The sequence below is a fragment of the Staurois parvus genome, unplaced genomic scaffold, assembly GCF_062004578.1.
Source record: "Staurois parvus isolate SC_StPar_1 unplaced genomic scaffold, SC_StPar_1.0 ptg001452l, whole genome shotgun sequence".
Lineage (NCBI taxonomy): Eukaryota > Metazoa > Chordata > Amphibia > Anura > Ranidae > Staurois > Staurois parvus.
In genome coordinates, this window is record NW_028319248.1 from 188,055 (window position 1) to 202,500 (window position 14,446).

Consider the following 14,446-nt stretch of genomic DNA (forward strand, 5'->3'; position numbering starts at 1 on the left):
CTCCTTAACAACCAGCGGTATTCATTAAAGAACAGGCGGATAGACCACAACATATTTACTGAATGGTTTGGGTTACATTTTAATTTTAGTGTATTCACTTTTAAGTAGGGTTATATGGTATTTACTGAGCGTTTCTTATATTTTTTGGTAAATATCACATCATCCTATAGTGAATTGAGCTTTTGAGTATCGCATGCCATATTTGGATACATGATCCAAATATCGCATGCAATCCCCATATGAAAGAAAATATATATTTGAAAAATATTATTTCTAAATATATTGCCATATATTTGAAATGCTACAATTTTGGCTGTATGCAATATGTTTCAAAATATATTTCAATTTAAAAAAAAAAATTATATATACACATACACACACTACAGGTTGAAATGCGTTTTTATTACAAAGTGTATTAAAAATATTTTTAAAGGTATGTATGTATGTATACACACACACATACATACATATACACACACATATACACACCAGGGGCGGACTGACAACTCATGGGGCCCCCGGGCAATAGAGGATCATGGGGCCCTTGTGTCCTTGCCCAACTCAAAAAAGCCTATGAAAAAGGTACCAGGGGCATCTTATGTGGCCCCCTACTGACCCCGGGCCCTCGGGCAGTGCCCGAGTTTCCAAATGGTCAGTCCGCCCCTGATACACACACATACATACATACATATACACACACATATATATACTGCATGTTGAAATGCATTTTTATTACAAAATACATGAAAAATATATTCTTAAAAATACATTTCAAATATACTGTAGGTCTTTAAAAATACAAATCTACATTTTTGGAATGCATTTACAAATATGTTAAAATGACTTTTTTATGTATTGAAAAAAGTCTGAATAATTTATTAAATATATATTTTTAAAGATATATGTTTTTTAAATATATTCTTCAGATTTTTTTTTTAACGTATAAAGTCATTTTCACATATATTTGTAAATGCATTCCAAAAATGTAGATTTGTAATTTTAAAGACATACAGTATATTTGAAATGTATTTTTAAGAATATTTTTAATATACTTTGTAATAAAAATGCATTTCAACCTGCAGTATATTATTTTTTTTTTTAATTGAAATATATTTTGAAACATATTGAATATGGTCAAAAATTTAGCATTTAAAATACATGGAAATATATTTGGGAAAAAATATTTTTTAAATATATTTCAAATATTTTTCTTCCATGTGGGTCTCCTTTATTGAATTGAGCCCATAGTGCCATATAGTAAAATATGAGAATCAGCAAATCTCACCCAGTAAGCAGAATGTATCCTAATCCAAAAGGATCAAGCACTATAGTTGTGGTACATCAGTACTGTGTTCCTCTGTGACAGAACGACCAGTGGGAGAAACCACTGCACCCAGCCATGCCGTTCAAGGTGTGGGATGTGCCGCCAATCTGATCTTCCATGTGAAATGATTACCCTCTTACCTGTCCACCACTTGTTTGTGAACTTCCTTCCAGTTCTCCTTGTCGGAGTCAGAGCCCATGTCTGGGTTGAGAGTCTTCAGAGACACGCCGGCCACGTTCACTCCACTCCATACAGGAACTGTGGAAGGGCGAGGATCACCAGAGTTATGATCAGGAAATCACACTGTATATGTAAACTGTCCTATATGCCAAAAGATTTGTAATTCTGTCCGGCCACTATTATGATTTCATACTCCTCCAGCACAGCACTGGCTGACAGGGCAAGAGACTTGTTTTTTCTTTGCCATAGTTGACCTGTTGCTACCCATGTAACCAGGGGCGGACTGACCATTTGGAAACTCGGGCACTGCCTGGGAGCCCGGGGTCAGTAGAGGGCCCCATGAGATGCCCCTGGTACCTTTTTCATAGGCTTTTTTTGAGTTTGGGCAAGGACACAGAGGCCCCATGATCCCCTATTGCCCGGGGGCCCCATGAGTTGTCAGTCCACCCCTGCATGTAACACATATTGCACCCATACGTGGAACATACGAGTCCCTGGGTGGCTGATATGTCTGTGCTGAGAGCGTTCTCAATGTGAGCTCCCAGCTGTCAAGTACAAATCTCGGTCCCCACTAATGATCGATAATTAGGCGGGACCAGCTCCTGATCATGTGACCACTGTGACAGCCTATCTTAGTGGTCACATGAATGCCGATCCTTCCCTCTACCCGGGCATACAGACCCTATTTAAGGTCAAGGCTGAGGGAAGGGGCTAAAGTGTTCCTAAATCCTGGATCCCTGCATTCACTATATCCGGTCTCCCCGGACCCCGCATTCACTGTATCCGCTCTCCCCGGACCCTGCATTCACTATATCCGCTCTCCCCGGACCCCGCATTCACTATATCTGGTCTCCCCGGACCCCGCATTCACTATATCCGCTCTCCCCGGACCCCGCATTCACTATATCCGCTCTCCCAGGACCCTGCATTCACTATATCCGCTCTCCCCGGACCCCGCATTCACTATATTTGGTCTCCCCGGACCCCGCATTCACTATATCCGCTCTCCCTGGACCCTGCATTCACTATATCCGCTCTCCCCTGAACCCACATTCACTATATCTGGTCTCCCAGGACCCTGCATTCACTATATCCGCTCTCCCCGGACCCCGCATTCACTATATCCGCTCTCCCCGAACCCCACATTCACTATATCTGGTCTCCCTGGACCTTGCATTCACTATATTCACTCTCACCGGACCCTGCATTCACTATATCCGCTATCCCTGGACCCTGCATTCTCTAAAGTTGCATGACAAGTTGCATCCCCAGGTTTCCCAATGATAACCATTCATATCTGTGTGACTTCAAAGTAGTTCCTGCATTACTTTCGTCCGACTTTCATACGGTTTGAGGGCCATAGACTTCAATGTAAACCCTCCAAAGTCGCACCTGAATGATATACATGCGACTTGTGTGCAACTTTGTAGAGCACAAACAATCATCATTGGTCAAAGCCAAAATCGGACTCATCCAAAGTCGCGCTGTAAAGCCGCAATGAAAATCGCACGAGTGTGAATGGAGCCTAACTATCACCGTATGATTACTGTGCAAACTCCACTGATCCAAAGCCACAGCTCTGCAAACACTCATAATACCACAATAATATTACATAAGAAGCCTTGGATGGCAGCCAGTGGAGTACGGACTTCTGATCTACGGTAACTGACCCCGACCATGCAGGTTAATATATAACTGCCACTTTCCACTGCTAGAAAAATCAATCTGCAGAGAGTAGATTAGAGTTATCTCAGCGGCCTGCAAACTGCAGCCCAAGGGCCAGATACCGCCCTTTACATGCTGAACATGTGCAGTTTAGGTGGGTGGTTGTGGGGGTGTAAAATCGTGGCACAACCACCTGATTTTATCGCCCCTTTGGCTGCTCATGTCAACAAGCCTGCAGGTTGAACAAAAGAAATCTACATGTGTAAGGCCAGTCTAAGGATTTGCAACTCTGTATAGGAAAAAAAATGCAAATATGGTACATAAGGCATGTAAAATACGAGGCCAATGCAAAGTAAGCCAACCTGAACTAAACATCCACCCGTGAAAAACACTCGAATCCCCTCTGAGTGCAAGCGCCTGTATTTACAACCAGCTTGACTCAATGTGTTGCAGCAAATGACAACAATCTAACATGAAATATGATTGGCTGCGACATCATCATTGCTCTTTAAATGGACGTATTCATGGGCAGCACAATGGCTAAATAGTTAGCACTTCCGCCTGGCTAGTACTAGTAATGGACATTCTGACACTGGGGGGGGGGGGGACTGACTTGGTGTCACTGACATCCCCAGCGACACCAAAACAGTGGTCAGTGCTAATAAAAAGCACCGATACTGTACTAAGGGCACTGGGCAGGAAGGGGTTAACATCTGGGGCGATCAAAGGGTTAACTGTGTGCTTTACTGTAAGCACACTGCTTTGTATGACTGTTCTATGCAGAGCCATGCAAAGCAGTGTGCAGGAGCTGACAGGGGAGAGAACTGTACTGTTTACAAACAGTTCTCCCCCCACCTTCCCCATTGGAGATGCTTGGCAATCACCGGGCACCGGCGGGTAATCAATGGCCAGGACCCGGTGATTGACAGCCGAGGCCGCAAATGGCGACGCGGGTAGGACCACACGGGCACTCCCTCCAACTGAGCCTGCAAAATCATATATATATACATGCGAATATTGCGCACCCATGCCACCCTGTAGCAGTACTTCTGCTATAGGGTGGATGGGAAGCGGTTAGTTGTTAAAATTGTTAATTTTGTATTGACAATAATCATGCCTCATTCTGGGGATTATTTGTAAGTGCCGCGCCAACGACTGACACCTTCCTGCCGTGAGTTTAGCACAGTGGCTAAGTGGTTAGCACTTCCCCCTGGCAGTATTGGGGTCCTTGGTTCAAATCCCAACCACGGCACCACCTGCCTGGAGTTTGCATGTTCTCCCTGTGCCTGCGTGGGTTTCCTCCGGGTACTCCAGTTTCCTCCCACACTCCAAAGACATGCTGGTAGATTAATTGTATCCTGCCTAAATTATCCCTAGTATGTGTATGTATGAATGTGAGTTAGGGACCTTAGATTGTACGCCCCTTGAGGGTTAGGGACTGACGTGATTTTTTATATATATATATATATATATATATATATTTTATTTTTATTTTTTTTTAATATATATAAAATATATATATATATATATAAAAATATGTGTGTATGTAATGCGCTGCATAAGTTGATGGTTATACAAGTACCTGTAATAAATAAAAATATTCAATACTCTGAATGTGTTCCATGGAAGCCGGATTTATGATTCAGCTGGTTCATGAAGTCTGACATTCAGCGCAGCAACTGTTTTACAGTAATGTGACCTTTCCGGCCCTTTAGGGTGAAGGCCGCAGCGTCTGACCTACTTGGGTTACACTGGTGACCTTTCCGAGAGGATAAATTTAGAAGACATCTTGGGTTACTTAAGGCTCTGCCTAAAAATACTCTCCACCACACTCACCGCTGGAGTCTCCGTGTTCACCGATGACCCAGCCGTGACAGCTCAGCGAATTGATCCCCAGTTTCTCTGACATGAGGTAGCGGAAACGGGCCGAGTCCAGATTGCAGCCGCTGCCGATGACACGGTTTTTGGGGAAGCCGCTGATCTTCCAGGCCACGTAGGTCAAGATGTCCACTGGGAACGAAGAAGAAAAAGAATCGGATCTGATATTCGTTTGACTTTGTATCATTTTGTAAAATCTATTAGTTGCCTTGTGAATATTGTGACTGTGCAAGAGACATAGATTTACTGTGACGTCTATCACACTAATAGAATGAGGTTCTTGGAGGAAATAAATACGTTTTAGACCGGGTTCACATACTGTGGGTAAAGTGCAGCAGATGGGGTGAGTGTTGCAGCCAAAACTGTGTGACTTTTATAACATTTTGGCCAGGATTGGGCGTGAAAGGTGGTTTTTATGTAATACACTGTATAATAATAATAATACATTTGCTAAGTTTAGCAAAATTCAGCTTTTGATTCTATCACGCATTACTTAAAGACCAGCACCAGCCAAAACTTTTACTTTTTGACAGAGCCAGCAAGGTTGAGAACCAGGGCTATACAGAAGACAGATGCTGTTAGTTGCTAGGACACTGGCAGCCTGGGCCACATAGAATCATTGGTTGCTAGGACACTGGCAGCCTTGGCCACACAGAATCATTGGTTGCTAGGACACTGGCAGCCTTTGCCACACAGAATCATTGGTTGCTAGGACACTGGCAGCCTTGGCCACACAGAATCATTGGTTACTAGGACACTTTTAGCTCAGGCATACAGGATCATTGCTTGTTAGGATGCAAATCACTGGGCTGCACAGGCTGCTGCCTGCACCATACCAACCAGTGACAACGTGCGGCTTTTGATTCTATCACTCATTATTACTTAAAAGACCAACACCAGCCAAAACTTACTTTTTGACAGAGCCAGCAAGGTTGAGAACCAGGGCTATGCAGAAGGCAGATGCTGTTAGTTGCTAGGACACTGGCAGCCTGGGCCTCACAGAATCATTGGTTGCTAGGACACTGGCAGCCAGGGCCGCACAGAATCATTGGTTGCTAGGACACTGGCAGCCTGGGCCACACAGAATCATTGGTTGCTAGGACACTGGCAGCTCAGGTCATACAGGATCACTGGTTGCTAGGACACTGGCAGCCTGGGCCACATAGAATCATTGGTTGCTAGGACACTGGCAGCCTGAGCCACACAGAATCATTGGTTGCTAGGACACTGGCAGCCTGGGCCACACAGAATCATTGGTTGCTAGGACACAGGCAGCCTGGGCTGCACAGACTCATTGGTTGCTAGGACACTGGCAGCCTGGGCCACACAGACTCATTGGTTGCTAGGACACTGGCAGCCTGGGCCACGCAGAATCATTGGTTGCTAGGACACTGGCAGCCTGGGCCACGCAGAATCATTGGTTGCTAGGACACTGGCAGCCTGGGCCACACAGAATCATTGGTTGCTAGGACCCTTGCAGCCTGGGCCACACAGAATCATTGGCTGCTAGGACCCTTGCAGCCTGGGCCACACAGAATCATTGGTTGCTAGGACCCTTGCAGCCTGGGCCACACAGAATCATTGGTTGCTAGGACCCTTGCAGCCTGGGCCACACAGAATCATTGGTTGCTAGGACCCTTGCAGCCTGGGCCACACAGAATCATTGGCTACTAGGACACTGGCAGCTCAGGCCATACAGGATCATTGCTTGTTAGGATGCAAGTCACTAGGCCGCACAGGATGCATACCAACCAGTGCCAAAGTGCGGCTTTTGATTCTATCACTCATTATTACTTAAAAGACCAACACCAGCCAAAACGTACTTCTTGACAGAGCCAGCAAGGTTGAGAACCAGGGCTATGCAGAAGGCAGATGCTGTTAGTTGCTAGGACACTGGCAGCCCGGGCCACACATAATCATTGGTTGCTAGGACACTGGCAGCCCGGGCCACACAATCATTGGTTGCTAGGACACTGGCAGCCCGGGCCACACAGAATCATTGGTTGCTAGGACACTGGCAGCCTGAGCCACACAGAATCATTGGTTGCTAGGACACTGGCAGCCTGACCCACACAGAATCATTGGATGCTAGGACACTGGCAGCCTGAGCCACACAGAATCATTGGTTGCTAGGACACTGGCAGCTCAGGCCATACAGGATCATTGCTTGTTAGGACGCAAGTCACTGGGCCGCACAGGCTGCTGCCTGCACCATACCAACCAATGACAAAGTGCAGCTTGAGGGCTAAAGATACACAGGGCTGAACATGCACCAAGGACAGAATATCAAGTATGCAAAAGGCGACCACCTCAATTAGCCTCATGTGTGGCAGGGCCCTGATTAGAATTGGTTACTGTGTAGTCACCCGGACAGGAAGCAAGCAGAACCTAGAGACAGCTTTGACCCTTTTCCACTTCACCTGAAACCAATTATTGTTTGCAGCCCTTTCTGGTTAGTGGCGGCACAAGCAACGACTCACCAGGGTTGGAGACGACGAGCAGTATGGCGTTTGGACTGTATTTTACAATATTGGGAATGATAAATTTGAAGATGTTGACGTTGCGTTGGACCAGATTCAGGCGGCTCTCTCCTTCCTGCTGACGAGCGCCGGCTGTGATCACCACCAGCTTGGAGTTGGCTGTAACACTGTAATCTGGAACAAAGATGAAATATTCAATTAGCTTTGTATAGACACTTCTACGTTCATGTATTACACCACTACATGAATACAAAGCCACATAAGTGACCCAACGCATTATCGTACCTTTATCTCATCAAAATATTCATTTTACACAAGAAAATCCCTAATTGGTATAAAAATTGTTTTTTCACACGAGATGACATTTCCTCTTTCATATGGAAGTTGTATAGATCAGCTTTGAGCCGTCACCACCTGTAACTCAGATGCAGCTCACGTCACACTGCAGAGCACACCTGCCCTGATCAAGAGTGCTTAAAGTGAACTATGGCCAAATTATACAATCAAATATTGGGGGGTAGACTGCCCATATCAGTAAGGAATTTAGGATCAAAAAATGTATACTAAAATCTTTACAAATTGACTTTTACAAAAGAAATGCTTTATGTATCTATAATGTAACAAACAGTAAATTCATTATGGCCTTTAGTAAATCTTTAGTAAAATTAAACTATAAAAAAATTCTGATTGTTTAAATTAGGGGTGCTCAACCTGTGGCCCGTGGGCCACGTGTGGCTCTCAGAGCCCTCTGATGTGTCCCTCGACCTCAAACCAGGAAAGCGCACTTCTATTAAATCCTGCAGGTTTGGTGTGCTTTCAGAAAGTGCCCCATACCTACAACATATAATGGACGTCTATGGCAAAGGGCAGCTAACCAGTGGGTAAACCGCAGTGGATCAGTGTGAAAGCAGCCTTATAGGGGGCTCAGAACTGTATGGGCTCATTTACATTTGTAGTTTGGGGCACAGTAACACCCCATAGTTGAGACGCGTTTTTATCACACACTGGTGTAACATCAGGGGTTGCAAGGGTGACCCCGTTCCATGCTCCAGGGGGCCCGTGCGGCCTCCCTGTCACATTCTGTTTTGCATTTGGACAGGAGGGGCTATCCTCTCCATTTTCCTCCTGCAACCATTGAAAGCCAGCTTCTCCTCCTCTCCCTCCTTCTGGCATTCAGCAGCTGTAGGAAGAAAATGTTCACTATGCTATTGAAAAAAAATTAAAACTTCTGAACAATTTCATTTCATTGTGGCCCCCCGACCAGTTACCAAACCACTCAAGTGACCCTCGCTCTCCAAAAAGATTGAGCACTCCTGGTTTACATATTAAATGATACAGAAAATATCACATGCACTATTCTTCTGTGAACTGACACCAATGACAGTAGGGGCACGGCGTTTCTAAGGCTCCATGTACACGAGCCCACCCTGACCCCCAGCCGTGGGAAAATGAGCTTAGGAGCTGCTCGTGTACATGAGACCCAAGGAGCTGGAGGTTTAATAGAAACGAACACACCTTTGCTGGAGACAATCTTTGGGGTCTTCAAGAAAAGGCTGCCGTGCTGCAGATCCATCATTTCACCCTTCAGTTTGTCTTCCATCACATCAACCAGAGCAAGTTCGTCAGCCATCTCCTGCAAAATGAAGAGGATAAACCACATGGATGGCGTTCAATAGCAGCAGATGGACACTGGACTTGCCTTTTTGCTTGATGAGTTTTCAATTGAAATGAACGGAAATGAATGTGCATCATGGCTCACGTTGAGGTGCGTTTTGATGTGCTTCCATTAATCTCAAGGAAAAAGGGAATCGGGAGAAAAATGGACAGGTCTAAAGTGACCCACTGCAGGTATTCCATACTTCTAGGTTTGTCAAATAATTGCCCCCCCTGCCACAGACAGTGGTTCCTTCCACCAGCTCTTATGTCCTATAGTGATGTATGAGCTGGCAACAGGAAATACAGCGTGTGGCAGGGCAGCAGGTACTAGATGTAGCTCAGCTACAGTGGCTGGGAGCAGAAAAGAGACAGAATTTGATAAAAACAGGAAACCTTAAATGTAGGTATACATGGTTTTCTCTTGTTTAAAGGGGATCCTCCTCTCTGTGCCCCTGGGAACCTAGTTTCACTTTAGTGAAGACTTCGCCTCCGCAACATCTCCAAGATACGCCCGTTCTTAACCTCAGAAACTACTAAGCAACTTATTCCCTCCCTGGTTATCTCTCGCCTTGACTATTGTAACTCCCTCCTCACTGGCCGACCTCATCGCAGGCTATCTCCTCTTCAGTCTATCATGAATGCTGCTGCCAGACTCATCCACCTTACTAACCGTTCTGTATCTGCCACCCCTCTCTGACAATCCCTCCACTGACCTCCACTCAGTGTCCTCCATCCCTCTCTGCCAATCCCTCCACTGACCTCCACTCAGTGTCCTCCACCCCTCTCTGCCAATCCCTCCACTGGCCTCCACTCAGTGTCCTCCACCCCTCTCTGCCAATCCCGCCACTGGCCTCCACTCAGTGTCCTCCATCCCTCTCTGCCAATCCCTCCACTGGCCTCCACTCAGTGTCCTCCATCCCCCTCTGCCAATCCCTCCACTGGCCTCCACTCAGTGTCCTCCATCCCTCTCTGCCAATCCCTCCACTGGCCTCCACTCAGTGTCCTCCACCCCCCTTCCAATCCCTCCACTGGCTTCCCATTGCTCAATGAATAACATTCAAAGCATTAATAACATATAAAACCATTTATAACTCTGCTCCAAATTACATCACCATTTTTGTCTCCAAATATCACCCAAACCGTACTCTCTGCTCCTCCCACAACCTCCTACTCTCTAGCTCCCTTGTCTCCTCCTCCCATGCTCGTCTCCAGAACTTCTCCAGAGCCTACCCCATCCTCTGGAACTCTCTACCCCAATCTATCAGACTATCGCCTACTCTGACCACTTTTAAGCGATCTCTGAAAACCTATCTTTTCAGGGAAGCCTATCCTGCCCTCAGCTAATAACAGAATCTTCTATTCCTCCTACCAGTCCATCCCCCACAGTTATTACATTTTGTACCACCAGCCCCTCCCTCTTAGATTGTAAGCTCCATGGATCAGGGCCTTCCCAACCCTCTTGTATTGAACTGTATTGTTCCTGTATTGTCTCCCTTTATATTGTAAAGAACTGAGCAAACTGTTGGCACTATATAAATCCTGTATAATAATAAAGATTGTAAGCTCCAAGGAGCAGGGCCCTCAAACCCCTCGTGTATTGTATTGTTACTGTATTGTCTCCCTTTATATTGTAAAGCGCTGAGCAAACTGTTGGCGCTATATAAATCCTGAATAATAATAATAATTTAGGATGTAATGTAAATCTCCTGACTTTGGCACAAAGCCCTGCCAATTTGGCCGCCATCTGTACTGTGGCAGTGCCTCAGTGGCCAGTAACGACAGGGAAACGGTGGATGGGTAAAATAGTAAGAAAGTGAAACTAGTTTCAGAGAGGTGCACAGAGATTTTTTTTTTTTTTTAAATAACAGCAGGCATCTTGTATAAAATGGATGGCAAAGTCACTTTAATTGGGTTAAAAAATGATCAGGTAGTCCACTTATGAAAAAATAGTCAAACTCACCTTCTGCAGGACGCTGATGGCACAAGCCATGCCCACAGCGCCCACGCCAACGATGGTGACCTTACTGTGGGAGGAGGGAGGGTCGCTCAGCAGATTGTGGATCAGTTTCTCCTTTGTGCCGGCCATCTTGCTGTCTATGAAATAAACACAGTGGAATCTCAGTGCCGGGGTAAAGGGCGCACGGCGTTGCACATTAACCCACATTCGCTGTAATAATAAATAAAAGCTGGACTTGGCTGCAAAACGTGTGCAAGAACCAGACAACCCTGGGAGATGTCCTGTGACCCTCATCACCTAAGCAACCTATATTGCAGAGCAGAATTATTAGATTTATAATCATTTTATAGATTTATAATAAAGTTTTTGATTGCCAAAACGTTCGGTTGAACGTATTCGTCTGACGAGCAATTGTGCAATTTTCTGACGGTGTGTACATCATTTTCGACAGCCGATTCCGATCTTACAAACGAAAATTAACGATAGTGCAAACATCAAAATTTTTGTCGTTTGGGAACAGAACGAACGATTTTCATTTAATGTGTACAGTTTTCGTACGAGAAGAATTGGATACGAAAGACAGCGCATAATTGGAAGCTGCGTATGACCCGGAAGAACCTGAAGAAAATAAACACCACGGAATATTCGTAACATTACAACCATTAATGTCATCAAACAGTTCGGATACGGTATCCATGACTATTCCGAAAATTAGTCGCTGAGGGAAAACAAATATGGCACCGAAAAGCGTGGCTACAGGGTCACACGTACATTACATAATTTCCACAGCTACGCTACGACGTTCGTACGCAATGCCTTTATATCGTACAATATTCTCATGCATAAAAGCACATGGCTTTCGACCAGCAGTGTACAATCGATGATAACCGGACAATCGTTCGTCCCATTTTCTTATAGTGTATACGGGGCTTTAGACGGGCCCCCCTGACCTTTAGCCTGGGTTCACATAAATGCGGTATATCGCATGTGACTCACACAGGAACCGCACCGCATTCCTGTGCAAATCACATGCGATTTGTGTGCGGTGCGATCGGATCCATACATGTTGTATGGCTCTATTTGCACCGCACCCGCACCAAAAACATGCAGGGCCCTCTTTTGGGTCCGCACTACAATCAGATCACATGGGTATTCACACCTATGCGATCTGATTCTGCACATCGCACCGCATTTTGCGGACCGCTTTTGGGATGTTTGCTCAACATACACACCCGCAGCGGATCGCATGAACGGGGTGCGATTCTGATGCGGTGCGGAATTCACACTGAAAACACTGAGAATTCCGCACTGCATCAGTGTGAACCAGGCCTCAAGGCCCATGGAAAGTTGCAGCTTCTGCATCCCCCTATGTTATACTTATGCAGGCCATAGACGGGTCGAAAATGAGCAGAATTTTCGTCCGAAAAAAAAAAAAAAAACGGCCAATTTTCGCACCATTAGTGGGTTAATTTGTCAGCTGTTTTTCGGGGTTTTGCCACATTTTTTTTTTTATCGGTAAAATTGGAAAATTCACGGCCGATTTTAAAATATGCCGATTTTCACAGCAATGATGGGCAAATCGGCCGATCGTTTTACCGATAAAAAATCTGCGCATGAGCCGTGACCTGCAAGAAGAAGAAAAAGAAGCAGAAAGAAGCAGAAAAAGAATAAGAATTCCAGTCCGCGATTATATTTTGTATGAAAAGTCTTGCGGTTGCAACAATGTATCCATTTGTATCCGAATAAAAACATCTGTATCCGAAATGGATACAAATGGATACATTGTTGCAACCGCAAGACTTTATTCATGTAAAATATAATAGTGGAGCTCTCTGCAAGGGACAGAAGTAAAAATGCCGGCCGTAGACGGGACGAAAATTGGCCGATTTTTTTACCATTGGTGGTAATGTCGGCTGATTGAACGACCGATTTTTTTTTTTTTTTAAATAAATGGCCGGTTTTCGACCCGTCTATGGCCTGCATTAGGGCTTCATGCACACTGGGGCTTTTGTAAACACTTTTCTCTTGCCAGGAGAATAGAACACGCCTAAATTACATTTTTGCAAACGCATTTAGTCTCCATGCACACGGGGCGCTAAGTCACTGTGTAAAGTCACGTTAAAAACATGAGTTTTTCAGCTTTTTTTTTTTAGAGGTCTTGCATTAGCGTTTAGCGGCGTTTTACCACGGCTCCAAAAAAGTCCAAAAATGCCGGTTTGCGGCATTTTACTGCGATTTGCACCGTTTTTCAGCGTTAGTGTGTTTTTACAGCTAAAAAACTCCTCTAGAAACCCACTCCTCCAGCCAAAAAACTTTGATTACAGTCAATGTGCGCACGGATACATAGGATAACATGCTGGGGGGTTTACTGGCTGTAGAAGAAAAAAAAAAAGTCTGTAAAAATGTCCAGTGTGCATGAGGACTTAAGCGCATCAAGCGCTTGGACATTTCTTTATTTCTTTGGCCAGAATATTAATTTATTCTGGCCACTGAAATGAAGAAAAAAAACAAAACGCTCAAGCGGTAAACATGTCTAGCGCTTAGGTGCATTTAGACACGTTTACACGCACCAGGCTTTCTTTGTGGCCAAAAGCTTTTCTCCCGAACGCACATTTGGTGCATTCTGCCCATAAATGCCCCTGCCTCTAAATGCCTAAGTATGCATGGACACATAGGGAAACAGAGGGACATTTTACAGGCATGAGACTTTTTTTTTTTGCCGCTAAACAGGCATTTGAAAGCCGCAGTTTGCACGATTCCCTAGGTGGGCTCATTCTTTGCTCAGGCCCACATGTATAGATGCATACGCAACCAGGGGCGGACTGACAACTGATGGGGCCCCCAGGCAATAGGGGATCATGGGGCCCCCGTGTCCTCACCCACACCCAAAAAAGCCTATGAGAAAGCCAATGAAAGGTACCAGGGGCATCTCATGGGGTCCCCGGGCAGTGCCCGAGTGTTCAAATGGTCAGTCCGCCCCTGTACCCAACTCACTTCTATCATTCAGTGCAGGTTGCCTGATAAGGAATCTAACTGCGTTGCCAGGGGCAATCCTAAAAACGTTCCCGTCAGATGCTGTTATAGACAAGGCCTCAGTTTAATTGCAGATCATTTTCTTTCACAGTGATGAATAAAAGGACTGAGACAGAAAAGCCTACAATTGGCTGCTGTAGGCAACACGGACAGTCCTTCTTGCAATAGGTAAAGAGGGAATATTAAAGCCTGCCTCTGTACCGCTACCATCATCCTGCACAAACTTTAATGGTTGCATTTAGAAAGCCAGGCCTCAAGATTTCCTGTACATAA

The 14,446-nt window shown here is 45.2% G+C and overlaps 1 protein-coding gene across 1 annotated transcript in view; it reads right to left on the reverse strand.

The window, feature by feature from the left end:
* The window catches only part of LOC149435897 (L-lactate dehydrogenase A chain), a 31,515-nt gene that overhangs the window by 4,211 nt on the left and 12,858 nt on the right, over window positions 1-14,446 (reverse strand). The window contains exons 2-6 of the mRNA XM_089662283.1: window positions 11,144-11,277; window positions 9,043-9,160; window positions 7,528-7,701; window positions 5,006-5,179; window positions 1,465-1,582 (exon numbers count right to left, since the gene is read on the reverse strand). Of these exons, the coding sequence (XP_089518409.1) occupies window positions 1,465-1,582; window positions 5,006-5,179; window positions 7,528-7,701; window positions 9,043-9,160; window positions 11,144-11,269 (710 nt within the window). The 5' untranslated portion in view covers window positions 11,270-11,277. The remainder of the gene's footprint in view (window positions 1-1,464; window positions 1,583-5,005; window positions 5,180-7,527; window positions 7,702-9,042; window positions 9,161-11,143; window positions 11,278-14,446) is intronic.